This window comes from Manacus candei, unplaced genomic scaffold, assembly GCF_025592945.1.
Source record: "Manacus candei isolate 608988 ecotype Guabito, Panama unplaced genomic scaffold, ASM2559294v1 h1tg000014l, whole genome shotgun sequence".
In the NCBI taxonomy this organism is placed as follows: Eukaryota; Metazoa; Chordata; class Aves; order Passeriformes; family Pipridae; genus Manacus; species Manacus candei.
The window spans coordinates 36549678-36566421 of NW_026138062.1; the positions used below are offsets into that span (position 1 = coordinate 36549678).

Consider the following 16744-nt stretch of genomic DNA (forward strand, 5'->3'; position numbering starts at 1 on the left):
CCAGGGACACACCTGCTGGTCCCAAGCTCTTGCTGGCCTCTTAGGCTATCCAGCAGTGCACAGAGAAATCTATTGTGCTTGTCTCCTCACATTATTCCCGCTGAAGCTTAAATATGAATCCCCTAATATATGTGCTGAAGGTAAAACATGCAATGGCTTCAAGAATACCATTGTAACTTTTACTGTGCTTTTCACACCTAGGCAATGGCAATAGAGGAGAAAGTCCTGCCACAGTATGGGTAGGAAAAGCATTGCTTTCAGAGGTGATATCACCTTGCTGGTGATAAAAAATTATCCTATTTTAGCTCCTTTGAATTGTATACAGCCAACACAGCTAAGAGAGGGAGAAATGGATTATATGGGCTGGTTTATTAATCATTAATATAATTGCTTACCAAGCATTTATTTTCTTGGTACTCCATTGCAGACAACACCAAAAAACCCCAACATCCAAGCCAGCACAAATGTGTGTATGGAGCACATTTGGTTTAGGAAACTGTAAGACTTGTGAACTAAAGCTAGATCCAACTGCTGTAAATCACAGAATCGCAGGATCAGAGTGTGTTAGCAGCCCTGTGGAACAGGGCTGTAAAGCCTGGAGTCCCTGGGTGATGAGAATGCTGAGCACTAGGATGCAAATTTGCTAAAACTTTAGAAATGTATCCACAAGAAGAAAAAGAAAGAGGAAAAAACATTATGGGAGATTCTTTCCTTTATACATAATAGTTTTCTGTTGATTTAAAATTGTCCTTAGTAATGTGCTGATGCCAGTGAAGTATTTCAGCTATAGGAAATGTGAAACCAACTACTGCCTTTCTATGAATTATGAATCATAAATTGTATGAAAAATATTCAGCTTGCTATAGCTGTTCCCCAAGCAGAACCTCTGAGTAATGGAGAAAATGCTGCCATTTTGGGGGGAGTAGGAGGGGAACGAGCTAAGTGAAGCAAAATGCCAAGTTGCCAGCGTGTGGCTCTGTGCTAAGTGTGAATTAGTGTCATCTGAGATGATCTTCCCTTGCTAAGTAAACAATTAGCGAGTATGTTACATGTGCTCCCAGCTCAGTCAAGCGGAGCTGCTCTTTGCTCCAGCCGGGACTACCTGACTGCCAGCCAGTGCACAGAGCTGACCTGTGGGAGGGCCGTGTGCCTGTACCAGCCCAGCCTTCACATCTGCAATCAATCAGCCAGGCCAAGGAGGCACAAACTCCATCTGATTCAGTGCTCGGTGGGCAGGTTGCAATGACAGAATTCCCCTAAAAATAGCAGTAAAGTGGCAAGATAATAGGATACTGATGTTTGCAGGCAACTCCTTGGGGCGGAATTCGTTTCATACAGCTTCAGCCATCCAAGAGCTGGGAGTCTAGTTCAAGTTAGTCCTCTAATCACCTATCATTAAAGGTCAGTTTATCTACTGTTATATCTATTTATGAATTGCCTTTTGAAGGTGATTATAGAAAGGTTCTCAGCAACTGCTTTTGACCAGGTATCTAAGTTTCTGATGGTTGAATTCAGTGAGTTCAATTCACTGAATTCAATTCAATTCAGCATTAAAGCTCTGGATTTCAGTTTCTCCATCATTTTAGAAAAGACCATGCAGCCTCATGAGGATTTGTGAATTTTGTTTTGCAGTCATGCAGTGCTAGTCATTGTTGAAAGGTGTTCTTTATACCTGTGCTATAAGTAAAAGTACAAACAAACTGCAGGGGGCTGTGACTTGCTGGCTGCAGAACAGGGGTTACTAGAGTAGTTTATCTAGACCATTCATATTGGCCCCAGTTTTAGCTTTCATGTTGTGTGTCTGGCACTCACTTTAACTGTTCAGTGATGGACATGTGCCCAATAAAGTACAGCTGAAAAGACTAACAATGGGACGTTCAGTTTGGTATGCCTAGTCATTTTCCAAACAAATAGTGAATGATGTCCCAGCTGTACTGAAAACAGCAGTTTTTCTTCCCCATTGACTCTAGTGAGCAGAAATCAGCCCCCACCTAATTAATTAGCTTCTTGTGGCATCTGTGAAAGGATAAAGCTTTTACTGTGTTCAGGTGTGACTAAGAGACATGCTCTCAAATACCAAAAGCTAAATATTTAATTTCATTTCATCCAGTGTCAAACTATGCTGCCTTTACCAGACCTGATTCAAAAATTATTTTAAGGAATCTTAAAGCACGCATTTCAATTTGATGCTTCTTTAATTGCCAGACTCTGGGGAGGTTGTGTGTTTTGTTATTTTCTTCTTTTACTTTCTGAGTTGTGTAAGGCATGCAGATGTTTTCAAAATACGAGTCCATTTAGTTTCAGACAGCTGTGATGTGATGTTTAAAATGTTTCTATAAATGTAAAAACACTGCTTACTAGCCTGCGGTACAATGCTTGGGTTTTGTCTCAGTGTGATTCAATTCTTGTTTGCTTTATACAGGAGATGGCTGTCCGAGCACTGAAGCAGACGGGCAGCAGAAGTATTGAAGCAGCTCTGGAGTATATCAGTAAGATGAGCTACTTGGATCCTAGAAATGAACAGATAGTACGTGTAATTAAGCAAACCTCACCAGGTAAGCATGAACTTTTTTTTTTAAATTTGTGTTCTTCTTTCCTGCAATAAGCTAATTTTTAAAGTAGGGCTGTCGCTGGGGAGAAGTAGTGGATTGACAGTGTTGCATATAGTCTTGTAGGAGACAGTAAACTGAGTATGGCCCTGCAAGGTGAGCTGGTCTGTAACATGAATACAGCTCACCTGCTTCGAAAGAGTTGTCTACGTACACATTCATAGTCCTTCTTAAACTGAAATCTGTTTATCCTTTGGTGCTAGTCAGCTCAGTCATCTCAAGTTTACTGCGAGGTAAAAGCTTGTGCTTGTAGGTAATTGCTATGGAGTTGTGAAATAGCTCACTTCCCAGGAATTCCATTCATGTTAACATCCTTTTAAGTACACTGCAGAAACAGTGAGGGCCAAGATGGCAGAAGCTTTTCCACTCATCCCTGCTGGCTTATGCTGTTTTATGTAAATTAGCAAATTGGAGCGTTTGGGCCCTGCATATGCCTCATCAGCCAACATCAGACCATAGCTGACAAAAGGCCTTGCAAGAGTTAATTTCATTCAGATATTAGCACTTAACCGCCCTGCAGAATGTCTTTGGTCTGGTTTGGATAGACTTTGTGACTTCTTTCAGTTTCAAAAATTGGCCAAGCAGACAGAGACCCATCCTCTGCCTCTTGGTCAAATTGAAGATCTTTGTTGGGAAAAGTGTTCAGTTTGGTGTAGCTGATTGAGAGGCATGTCCAAAGATGAGAAAAGCTGAGGAAGAGAAATCCCAGATAGGAGGGGGATCTTCATTAAAGCCACTTCTTTCCTTGGGGGACCTTGAGGGTAGCCACATGCAGGGAAGAATCTCATTTTTCAGGTGGTCACTCTCAGAAATGAAGCTTCAGATGTGGTGGAAAAGGGTGACAGTTCTGGCTGTATAAGGAGCAGATCAGCTGCCCTTTCTATCAGTCTTAGACTTCCTGTTTTATTATTTGGGGAAATTCTGGAAACCTCTAAGAAAACATTTCTGAGAGTGTTAGCCTGCAGAATGCCTACATGACAAAGTAGTACTGGCCAATTTGTTATTTGGAGAGCTCTGTCCTAATACATGCTCAAATCTGACCTCAGCTGGGCCTTAAACAAAATTCCAGATAACTTTGATGGAATTACTAAACTGTATTTTGCTTTATATTATAAAGGCTTTTTTCCTTAAACTGAAAGAACACACCCAGTCCTAAAGAGCATACATTTCCCATGAAAGGGTTGAAAAACCTTTCTAGGCTAACATTTTAATTGCTCAGTTGTCTTTCATTTGCATCTAGTTTTGCTTTCTTATCGTTGCAATGCGTGCAGCTGTTTTGAATATTTAAGCTTTCCAGATGAAGATACACCTTTCCTTTTAGGATACACAGAATACAAAACTTAAATATCATGCAATTGATGTTTGCCTGCCTAAAGTGCCACAAAATCATACTGATGTGTTTGATATGATGTTGTTTGTGCTAGGATAGCATATGTCTTCTCTGGTTCTTAGGAAGCATGTGATGCTACTGAGCAATTTTTCATTTGCAGTTTGAGAATTTAAATCTTCTAGTTTTGAATTCCATTTACTGGTGTATGGCAATAGACTATTCCTATCCATGTTGGATAGAAGTATGTGGAAAAAAAATCATCTGCAGCTACCACGTTTGGTGTCTTTACAAATCCAAATACTCCTCTATCAGACCAGAACAGACTTACTGGTATACAAATCTAGGAGGTGGACATCATATCTCTCTTGACATCAAGATTCTTTGCACAGATGAATTATGTGTCCCAAAGAAGGACAATTATTGCTGCTACTTTCCCTCATGGCCTCTGATAGGGGAAAGCAAAATCAGTTTGCCTCTGAGGCTCAGCATGAATCCTACTGACAGAGATGACAAATGGGTCTTATGGCTGCCTCCCACTTCCAGGCCAGAGTACACACTTCTTAGGATGCCACAGCCTCATCAGTACCTCTCACTGTGTCCCAACAGATGAACTGTCAGGGGCTGTTGTTTTAAATACAGCCTCGGTAAGCTTGGCCTTTTGTTATCACAGGAGAAAGAGCTGCCGATTATAGATTTCACTTTAAAGAACTCTGATAATTTGTCCAACCTGATTCCATTTCAGAACATTGCACTGTTTATGAAGGTGTCATTTAGTATGGGGGCAGCCTCTCCAGTGTGCAGAGAGGGGACATAAACCTGTCTTGATAATGTGCACATTCTTGTGTGTCTGTATGCAACAGGGCACGTGTGTCAAGGTGAAGAGTCAGCAGCTGTGCTCAGGGGTGCTACATCTGGCCCAGCTGGGACACACTGTAATGCAAAAAGCTTGCAATCCAATGCTAAAGCCTGTTAGTTCAGCATGACTATTCTTATGGGCCTTGTGAAGTCAAGATTTTAAAAGGAAATTGTTTGGGCATAAATGGGCCAAATCCTGTGATTTTTGAAAGCTAAAGTATCAGAAGGGAAACAAAAAAATCACAACAGTACAGTGTCTCCCCTTGTCTTTTTAGCACAGCCAGTTCTTTGTATACCTGCAATTTGTCCTCAGATCAAAGAACTGATGAAAAGTGCCATTAACACTTCCATTGTAGGCATGCTGCTATCTTGTCTCTGCACATTCTTCAAGCTAAAATTAATATGTTGACACCCTGAAAGATTTTCCTTCCAAACAGATGGAACATGAGTAATATGAGGGGATATTCTGTGTCCAACACATTGGAAATGATACAGGACAAACTGTATGATGCCTTTGTTTACGTGAAGGAGAAGGAAAGAAGGATTTTTGAGGAGAAAGATGGAACAGAGAGATGTAAACAGATCCCTCGTGTGAGCAGTGGGCTCACCATACAGAAGATGTGGACTATGTGATGACCTAGTAGCTTACAGCAATGTTGACTTTAAGTTGTATTGACAGTCCTTCTGGGAGCTTTTGTCCTCCTGTTGGTGCTGTACTTAACCCCCTGCTCTGTAGCTTCCTTCTCTCTGTGAGTAATAAGTGATAATACTGGTCCAGCTTTAAAAACCAGGCTGTAGTGTAATCTGATGAGTTCATAGTTAGGGAATTTGTGCTTCTATTTTCATGATTTGATAGGACTCCCTGATGATTCCTGGCATGAGCAGTGTTGTGGGCCAGTAGCTCGTTATCAGTAGGAGTACTTGGCACCTATAACTTTAAATGTTCAGAGTACTTAATTTAGATTTTGAAAGTTGTTTTTATAACACATAGTCCCTATGTAGTATGTGTGTGTATGTCTGTATGTATAGATGGATGAGTAATAAAATACAAAGAGTTTCATTCACCTGAATTGTTTCCTAACATTCTTCTGTGTTCTTTTTATAAAGGAAAGGGTATTGTGCCAAATAATGTAACCCGCAGGCCAAGCTTTGAAGGATCCAATGAATCTTTTCCATCCTACCATCAGATGAGTAATGCAGCCTATGAAGGGACAGGCTTTGGAGCAGAAGGTGCAAATATGCTTACTGAAGTTCCAAGGCCATACATGGACTATTTAATCTCTGCTTCGCAGTCTTCAGCTATGAATGCTCCTGTACAGCGACCCTCTGGAGTAGGCACTCACAGCACACCAACTAGCCATCAGCAGAAAGCATACCCTACAAATATTGAGTCTTCTGTGATTAATTATCCAGTGGCTAATCACAGCAGTCAGGCCTTGCAGCTGCAGGCATCCCATGGCTCCAACAGCCAACATTACAGTAGGCAGCACATGATGGTGCAGGGGGAGCCTATGGGGTATGGTGTCCAGCGGAGTCCATCCTTCCAAAACAAGATGCAGCAGGAGGGAGGATATGCCAATCTCCCAAATAAAGGGGCAGTTGTTCAGAATAATACTGGTCATGCATTTCAGCAGGCACCAGCAAGCCTGTATATATCACATTCTCATCACAAACAGACGAGTCCTTCTTCTCATCAAATGCATGTGATACCCAGAGGTCCAGCCTTCGCTAATGATTTTTCAGACAGTCCACCACAAAATCTATTAACTCCGTCTAGAAATAGCCTAAACATGGACCTATATGACATGAATAATCCTCAAGTTCAGCAGTGGCAGGCAGCAACACCGTCACGCCGAGATTCTTTACAAAATCCAGGAATAGAAACATCTCCACGGCAACACGTATCCTTCAGACCTGATGCCACAGTGCCAAGCAGAACAAACTCCTTTAACAACCACCAGCAACAGCCACAAGTGACAGTGTCTATAAGACAGGTTCCTCCAGGAAAACCTGATCCTTCAATTACGTCTCCTAATACAATCACAGCAGTCACATCTGCTCATATTCTGCAGCCAGTGAAGAGCATGCGAGTGTTGAGACCTGAGCCTCAGACTGCAGTGGGACCTTCCCATCCTGGCTGGTTACCTGCGCAGGCACCAGCTGTGGATGGCTTGGAGATCATTGAGCAGCACGTGCCACCTGTTGGGGCAGCTAATGCCTATCAACTAGACGTGGATTATGGTAACCAGGAACTGCGGTGTCCACCACCACCGTATCCCAAGCATTTGTTACTTCCTGGTACCTCTGAGCAGTTTGATATCAACTGCTTATGCATGGGTGTGGAGCAGACACTCCGTGTCCCAGTCCCCAGTTCAACGTGCAATAAGGCTGAAGAGAACAGTGAGCGAAATGATAAAAGTAGCAAGAACACTAAAGCTGAAAAACCAAGCAAGGATAAAAAGCAGATTCAGACGTCTCCGGTGCCTGTGCGAAAAAACGGCAAAGATGAGGAAAAGCGAGAATCCCGAATAAAGAGCTACTCACCTTTTGCCTTCAAGTTCTACATGGAGCAACATGTAGAAAATGTCATAAAGACCTACCAGCAGAAAATTAACAGAAGATTGCAATTGGAGCAAGAAATGGCAAAAGTAATTCTCCTTGTTTTGTTATAATAAAAACTAGTGGGTCAAATTGGTTAGTTCTATTTTTAATCCATCAAAAAAGTTAAGAGGCAGTCTCTAGTGGAAGTAGTAGGTATCAGACACCTCCCTATACCAGACTGTACTCACTTAGAAGTGTGGATGCAGGTATGGAAGGCTGTTTGAAAAACCTGAGATGTGAAATGATATATCTTCATACGAGAAAAGGAAAATAAACAAAAACTCCCATAGCAGGAAAGTATTAGGATTGCATAGGTAAGAACTCAGAAGGCAGGCTTGAGGCTGAGATAACTCTGGCAATACTTTGGCAGCTCTTGCAAAAAACTCTTTCCTCCCTCTTCCATGATAGCTGCTCATTCACCAAAGATATTGTTCAACTTGGCAATATATTAACTGTGCCATATTTTCAGATGAGTGTGTAATACTTGACTGGAAGTTGTCTGTTGAACACATGTAAGTAATAATATCATATAAGTAATCTTATCTTGACCAGCTTGAACTGATTTTGGGATAGTTGCTGGAACTTGTTGTAGAGGCAGGTTTCAGGGAGGTGCACTTTGTGTGATAGAGCTTCTTTCATGCCTAATTGTTGCTCTCAAATCTAAGCTTATTCTCTGATAATGCTGCTTAAAACAAAGCTGCCAAGTTTTGATGGTTGCTCTGGCAGTTTTGGTTTTAATTTTTAAATATGGCAGAGGAAGAGGGTTTTTTTTTCCCAGGCATGACTAGAATATGACTAGTCTACTTTTGCATTTAAGGATAAGCTCTAAGGAAATCTATTATTAATGCATAAGATAATAATTAACTATCCAATCTTCCCTAGCACAGTCAGTTTCCAGAGTCAATTCATTTGATGCTCACATTGATCCAGAAAACTCAATGGTTTGTTTGTTGAGGTTAAAATTAAAAGAAGATGCTTCTAAAATCTCTTGAAAGGTCAGCAGTTTAGTGACAGTTAATAGTTTGTCCTCACTGCAAGTACAGATTGTGTTGTGTTGCATGGATTTAGTGAGTATTTTCCTGAGACTGAGATAGGGAATGATCTCTAGAGAAGCAAAACAGCAGCTAATTGCGTTAGTTCTTATGACTCTTCAGCTTTCCCTCATTCAGAGATAATTCAGCTATAAACAAAAACAACTCCTTCCCCTAGCAACCTCTTCACTGACTAAAAATATACACACAGGAGATTTTGGTTGTCTGAATATTGCATTATTCTAGAATTAACCAAGAACACAACACACTAATTATTTTACCTTAAAAAATAAACACTTCCTTTATTATGGATTGATGGTCTTACCTTTCATTTTAAAAACAGTATTCCTGGTTTTAATTTGGCTGTTCCCTTCAGTTTGAAAATTCATCCTACCTGTTCTGCAAGTTTCTGCAGACCTCCTCCATCCTTTATTCAGACAGATTTAATTTTTATACTGTGGGGATCTCATTGCACAGTCTGGCTGCCCACATTCATGTTTAGATACCTAGACTACAGATGTGAAATTAAATCAGCCTAAGCAGCAGCCCTGTGGGCGTATGCTTGGGTGTCTAGCCTGCTAATCAGTCAGCTTCACCTTCGTCTCCCCTCCCCAGTGCCCCTTCTCACCAGGCATGAATCTTTTTCTCAGAAGTGATTCAGTTGATGCCAGTTACTTCAGGATTTTGGAACTGGGGTATGCAGGAAGAAAGGGGCATGTGGCAGTGGATGAATTGTCAGAGGATCCTGGGGATCAACCCAGGGGGCTTCTGCTGGTGGAGGCCACCAGTGGCTCTCAGGAGAGGGACAGTGTGGGACAACCAAAGTTTCAGCATACAGGCTCTGTCTTGAAGGCTGGGGAAAGGCTCCCTGGGAACAGGAGGTGGACAAGTAAGCACTTTTACAACTTAGATACAGAGGGAAAATAATACATTTAGGGGGAAAATAGCACTAGGATCTGGGCTGCAGTAGCTAAGCAGATGCCAGACCTGAGGATTAGATGCACATATTCTGGAGGGAAAGAGAAGTTTAAAGAACAGATGCTCAAGAGATCTACAAACCTTGAGAGTGGAGGCTGTATATGGCAGGGGAAGAAAAACAGTTTATGAAGTAGGCTCCAAGGTAATTGGGAATGTGTAGGTCAAAACCAGCTTATTAATTTCAACACAAAAACCAACAGGCAAACGGCACCCAAGGTAGGAACTGTTAATGTGAGTTGCCCTGGAGAACCATTCATGAACAAAGTGAACTGCTGCATCTAGGTTTAAGTTTCAGTTTAAATTAAGCTGTACTGCAGTGTGCATACATACCATGGAGTGCAGTGAGAAAGTGCACATTTGAAAGGTGTAAACCAAATTGCATGGTCAGGTTTGTTATGTTATATTCCCCTCTCTGACAACATTGCCCCATGTGTTTTTGTTCAGCCAAATGAGACAGGCAGACCAATCTCAGATACAGCAAATTCAGGTAACACGTTAAGGTACAGTGAATTTGCCGGTTTCTCAGAAATACTCACAAGAGAGTATGTCTCTCATGAATGCATCTTTTCTGGTTCTTGGTTAATTTTTCTGAGAAATGTGTTTTGGGAATGCTCATTTATTGTTCTCTTGCTATGGATATAACAGTACTTGCTCTTGTGGTTTCCTTTTCTTTGTAAAGGCTGGCCTTTGTGAAGCAGAACAGGAACAAATGAGAAAAATTCTCTACCAGAAGGAGTCCAACTACAACAGACTTAAAAGGGCCAAAATGGACAAATCTATGTTTGTGAAAATCAAGACTCTGGGTATTGGTGCATTTGGAGAAGTATGCCTGGCCTGCAAAGTGGACACCCATGCCCTGTATGCCATGAAGACTCTGCGAAAGAAAGATGTGCTAAACCGGAACCAGGTGGCTCATGTCAAAGCAGAGAGGGACATACTTGCTGAGGCAGACAATGAGTGGGTGGTTAAACTCTATTACTCCTTCCAAGATAAAGACAACTTGTACTTTGTGATGGACTACATCCCTGGTGGGGATATGATGAGTCTACTGATTCGGATGGAGGTCTTCCCAGAGCGTTTGGCTAGATTTTATATTGCAGAGCTCACTTTGGCTATAGAGAGTGTGCACAAAATGGGATTTATTCATCGAGACATAAAGCCAGACAACATTCTGATAGACCTTGATGGGCATATCAAACTGACTGACTTTGGACTGTGCACTGGATTCAGGTGGACTCACAATTCAAAATACTATCAGAAAGGTAATGTTTTTAGACTTTATTGGGAATGGTATTACATTGTTTATTTTGAAACAAGCACCTGCCTTTTGGCAGAAACCAGCTGAGGAAACTGAGGTGGTGTGAACATGGACAAACAGTCAATGGCAGTATTACGTCTGTCTCTCTCTGATTTATGCAATTAGTTTGTTTCCAGTCCTTTTGTTTCCAGTATTGTTCAAAACCCTGTCAGTAAAGTGGCTGTTCACTGTAGCAGCAGCAGTTTTTCACTTTATTCTTTTAGTGGTGAAATGATTTAATTACAGATTTGAAGTAGTCCACACATGTCCTGTGTGTGCTGTGGAGGAGTATTGGTGTCTGTTGGCAAAAAGGTCACAAAAAATTCATATAGCTAACCTAAATATACTCCATTGTTCTGTATCCACCATATGGAAGCATACTTCATTGTGCAGAGACAAAGACATTCTGTTGGACATTTTGTATGGAAAACCCATTGTGAAGAGGAAGGCAGAAGGAAATACCTTGGGTTTAACATTTCAATGCTGTTCTTTAGCGAAAGTAGAAGATGGCACTAGATGTAGGTAACTATTTTTCTCTTCGTGTGCATGTTTTATGATCATGAATGTAAACTTTCTCTTGCATTTGAAAGGGAGCCATATCAGACAAGACAGCATGGAGCCCAGTGATCTTTGGGATGATGTGTCCAATTGTAGATGTGGAGATAGGCTGAAGACATTGGAACAAAGAGCTAAGAAGCAGCATCAGAGATGTCTAGCCCACTCATTAGTTGGAACCCCAAATTACATCGCTCCTGAAGTCCTGCTTCGTAAAGGTAGATAAACCTTTATTTTTTTCCTGTTTAAGTGAACGCTGATGCTTTGAAATACTTTTTTTTTTTCCCTTAAATAAGCTTGCTGCTTTGGAAGGTTGTCATTCTGAAGGCCACAAACACTTAGCTCAGATTAAGGAGAACTCTCCATGCTCCAGTGTTTAGCATCACCTTACTGGCAGTGGTGGTGGTCATACTTTGTGTGTATTTGTATATCCCCACTCTGAGGCCTTTAAGCGAGACTGCTAATAAATGTGTGGGATAACATTAGCAGTGGTATTTTTCAGGTGTATAGCAGATTGTCTGTATTCATGGAGTACAACTGACTGCTGTCAAGTTTACATGGCCCAGTGAGCAGCCAACCAGCTGATGGTTCTGGATCACTGTGGAAACATGTCCTCCAGATTCCCAGCCAGAACTGGGGAACCCAGCAAAACGTTTTCCACAATTTACGCTGGAGACCCTGCATTTAAAAGCTTCGGTCAAGGAATTCAGACAGTACTTTGTGACTATCTGTGCAGAACTGACATGGTCACTGCAGTAAGGAGATTTAGGTGTTCAAAGTTGTCTGCAAGCTAAATCCTAAGCCTGATCTTTCTCTAATTGAGAGATTTCACACTGGACCCTACATCATCTGATGACACAAGTCTCCATTGAAATCAGTGTTTAAATCCCCCATTCCCTTTTGGAGATCTCAAACATATACCTTATTTGTCTTGTTACAGCAGTTAAGTGATTGAAGTTGTTCATCTGCTTGGAACTTGCTCAGAAAGTCATGTGTGGATCTCTTCTGTCTCTAGAGCCAGACTGTGTCTTTCAGCAGCTTTTCAAACTTGTGGTATCACCTCCACCGAACCCTACGGGGGTCGCTAAACATTTTTTGTTATTCTTTGAGATCCAGTTTGTGCTGTGTAGGTGTGGGACAGGGCACGAAAAAAACCTCCTTCATTCTTTCTAATTATATGGTTTCACGACTCAGTTTGTGTTCAGAATGAAATTTATTCAGAAAGGTTCACAGACAACAGGATTAGATCTCTAGTGGCAGCAGAAAATTTGGGTCAGCAAGCAGAAGTCACAAATATGAAGTCTGAGAAAAGGCAGAAATCTGTGCTGTATGTTTTAATACTTAATTGCAAGTAGCTTTATACACATTCTCCTTGGCTTGTGGAGGTCAACCTCTGGCTTGCCTTTCAGGATACACTCAGCTCTGTGACTGGTGGAGTGTTGGTGTGATCCTCTTTGAGATGTTAGTGGGACAGCCTCCTTTTCTGGCTCCTACACCCACAGAAACCCAACTGAAGGTAAGTTGAAGCAAAGTCCTAATCTCTGGTAGCAAAATTTTAACCTTTTCCCTTCCCTTCTCCATGCACAGACCTAATTCCCCTTTGTTTCACTAGAGAAAGGAGTAATTTAAAAAGCCTGACTTTAAATAGTTCTGTGCAAGCACATATCCTTTCCCAGTCAACAAAGACACTGAATATCAGACCAGAACTTACTCTTCCAACTGCATAGATAGGTATTGGTTTTATGAGTCTTCTCAGCAGAGTTCTGATTTCTTAAGCACAAGTTCATCCATTTAAATTCCTTAGAGTGCCTATCAGTAAGCTGATATGCCAGTGATAATTGCAGTTGGCAATGTGTTTCAAAGTCGAGCAGTGGGTAGTTCTTTATTAGAAAGGATCTGTCTTGTGATCACTTTTCCTAGTTTACATTTTGGAGAAAAAGTGGAGTAATTCCTTGAAGTAATTCCACAAAATCATGTGTAAATTGAGTATGCTCAAATCTGCTATGGGAGCATTCAAGAAGGAATCTGCCTTTCTAAAAAATGCAATTACTTCTTTTGTCTGCTGGCCAACAGTGGTTTTTGATCCATTAAAATAATTATTAACAAGCAATGCGATCTAATAACTGGGTTCTTGGACCTCTGAAATGTGCAGGCTATGAGTGGACTCATTATGTGTATACTTCTGCACAGTTAGTGTTGGCCATTGCAAGGGGTCTGTTTACAGGATTACAAGTTGCTTAATACCTTTCTTACCTGTAGGTGATAAATTGGGAAAGCACACTGCACATTCCCTCACAGATCAAGCTAAGCCCTGAGGCAACTGATCTCATCACAAAGCTCTGCTGTGCTGCTGAAGACAGGCTTGGAAGAAATGGAGCAGATGATATTAAAGCCCATTCTTTCTTTCACTCTATGGACTTCTCTACTGATATCCGTAGGCAGCCAGCTCCCTATGTTCCAAAAATCAGCCATCCAATGGACACTTCAAATTTTGATCCGGTTGAAGAAGAAAGTCCTTGGAATGATGCTAGCGGTGACAGCACCAGGACGTGGGATCCACTGACCTCTTCCAATAGCAAACACACAGAACATGCTTTTTACGAGTTTACTTTCCGAAGATTCTTTGATGACAACGGGTATCCGTTCAGGTATCCCAAACCTTCTGGAATGGAAGTTGGCCAGTCTGAGAAATCTGACGTAGAAGACAAAGGTGTGGTGGATCAGACTGGAGCTTGTCAGCCTGTATATGTGTAAATTATTGTATAGATTACTGCAGATGAGACTAATCTCAAATCCAATAGGGCCTTTAGCTGATCCTTTAGGATCTGATCCTGCAGCAGTTATTCAGGTGTACCTTCAGCTGAGGCTGGAGACATCTTGGGGAGTCAGATGCTTGCAGGGCCAGGTCCTAAAAATGGCAATCTTGAAAGTTCAGGTCAGTTCTACTGTAAATAACTTTGTTGATAATTACACTTGAAATCCTGGTCTTCACCAAAATCTGCAAGGCCAGCAGTCTATAATTTCTAGGCCTATTTTTATTTGAGGTCAGCATCCCCCTACTCAGATTAACATTTACAGACTTCTGCAACTGTCAGCGTTATTTTTTAAATGAATAAAGAGCACTTATATTTTGTTTATAGCAGGGTTTTTTTCCTACTAAATTATAGGGATTAACTTTGACAAATCATGCTGCTGTTCTTCTTTTCTACATTTTTATTTTATCCATAGCACTTATTTCACATTTAGGAAGAAGCATAAAGCTGAAGAACATGTGATGAAAGGTCTCTGTGCAATAATGTAAGAAAGAAAGAAAAAAAAAAGAAAAATGAAAAAAGAAAACTGCTCTCTAATTTTCTAAATTTACTGATGCCATTGTATTCACACGGTGATTTTGTTTATTATATGTATTTTCCACATTTCAAAATTGTGACATAACCTTAAAGCTGCTTTATTTCCTTCTGCTTATTGGAGTGTAATAGAAAGTGTGAGCAAGTGACAATTTGGGTGTGATTTCATTGTCTAGTGTGTGAAGAATGTTGCATGAGCAGTGTTTTTCTATTTGAAATGGCCTTTTCTTGCCATTCACAGGCAGGTCCTGTGGATCCATTTTTCTAAGGGTCTAAAATTAGACCATTTTAAGCCGTGTGTTGATTATGTATTGTGTGGGTGGTTTCCTCTTGTGATTGTATCCAATATTAATTTTGTAAAACGGATTGCAAAGGTTGTACCTGAATAGAGATTTTGTGGTCTGATGCGATAGACCGTTTTAGTAAGCTCACGTCATCGGCACACGTTTCCCCACCAAGGTTCAGCAGCAAGACCATGACAACAAAACTGGTTTGTGGCAGCTGCCTGGATGGGGCTGGTCCAGGCAGGTGGTTGTGGTTCACTTCCACCAGCGCTCACAGATGCAAACCAGGATGTCTGATGCTGTGCTCCCACAGTGCGTCCAGATCCCAAGTGCCACGTTGGGCGTGTGCAGCTCCACGGACATCTGCGGAACCTGGAAGTACGTGGCTTTTCCAGACATCACATCCCTACATGTAACTGGCTGCGTGTCCATTAAGGACCCTGGTGTTTTAGCCAGTGACATCTGAAAATGCTGGCATTGTTGATAGGTCATTCTGTCCTGTTGTCTAGAGGTTAAAATGTTGCTGTGATGGAGCACAATAGGCCTTCATTTCTGTCAAATTATAGGCATATTTTGAAATATCAGTTTTTAACTATGTTAAAATACGCGTTTTTCTTGTATGTATAAGTGAGAATTATTCAAAGTGATATCAGAATACTAAAGATAATTAAGCCATACATATTTGCATATATATTATATATAACTAAATAAGTAAACACACACAAAAATCCTTAATTCAGATTAGTGTAACAGTCCTGTTTAAAGCGATTGACCTAATAACATTTGAGGAAAACACTCCTTTAATGTGTTTTTGCTTTATTTTATTTTTAAATCTGGAGCTTCATTATTTTTTCCGTATATTATTCCACATATTATTCCTTAATGTTTTAGCATATCCTATCCTATCCATTGTTTAGATATCTAAGCAACAACATATGAATTCATCAGCCTGAACTAAACAAAAATGATTGTGTATTTGTTTACATTTGTATGAAAGGAATGTTCTGAGGTATGCAGTGCTTGTGTTGTGACAGTTCATGTAAGATTCAGTATTACTGCTTTTTTATATAGTAATGCCATTTTTTGTTATTTACATCTATCTGACATTCTTTCATGTGGTAGGTTCTTTCTCAGGAACTCAATTTAACTGTTATTTATTGATATATCATTGCCTTTGAAAGCTTCTACTGGCACAATTTATTAAAAATCTGGATCAAAATCTAAAATGTGTTATGTGTTCTTGAAACAGATAACTTCTGCTGCCTCTTTTAAGGCAGAAGTTTTAATGGGTTTGGTTTTGTAATGTTAGTGATGGGTTTGAGCTACAAACATGAGATCCAAATCTCATCTCTCATGTAGCATTTGATATGGAATCTCTGAGTACCTTCAGACAATTTCTTCTGTCCTCATGGCCCTTAAGAATAAGGAGCAGGATTGCAGAAAAACTTGCTGTGGTGTGACCAGGTCAACAGGTGGCATAAAATTCAACACAGTCACTTTCTGTGTAGTGGTGGTGCTTCCAGGGCAGCTGCAACCCTTGCTTGCCCCCTCTGACTGTTGCCTCTGATTTATTTCTAAACTGTAAATAATTCACCTGCAAATACAGAATCTTTGCAACTAAGCAAAACAAGAGAAACTAGCCCAGAAGGAAATGGGTGCTTCCACAATGCATGTATTAGTCATTTAGAATCTATGCTGCAGGGAACAAAAGCCAACTTCCATTTCACCTACAGAAGAACTGATTTGAAAAACAAATCTTTTATTAGGCACTGTCTGTAGAAGGCTCACATCCTTTGCAGACAGTTCAGATGCAAACAGAAACTTGGGAATAAATATTAGGAAATCTGGACAAGTGAA

The 16744-nt window shown here is 40.7% G+C and overlaps 1 protein-coding gene across 2 annotated transcripts in view; it reads left to right on the forward strand.

Moving 5' to 3' along the window:
• LATS2 (large tumor suppressor kinase 2) overlaps positions 1-16113 on the forward strand; it is a 50498-nt gene extending 34385 nt beyond the window's left edge. For both annotated transcript variants that reach the window (XM_051779113.1, XM_051779114.1), the window contains 6 exons: positions 2423-2555; positions 5902-7442; positions 10084-10666; positions 11292-11474; positions 12666-12772; positions 13516-16113. In XM_051779113.1, coding sequence (XP_051635073.1) covers positions 2423-2555; positions 5902-7442; positions 10084-10666; positions 11292-11474; positions 12666-12772; positions 13516-14010 — 3042 coding nt within the window. In that variant the 3' untranslated portion in view covers positions 14011-16113. The remainder of the gene's footprint in view (positions 1-2422; positions 2556-5901; positions 7443-10083; positions 10667-11291; positions 11475-12665; positions 12773-13515) is intronic.
• Positions 16114-16744: the final 631 nt, after the last annotated feature.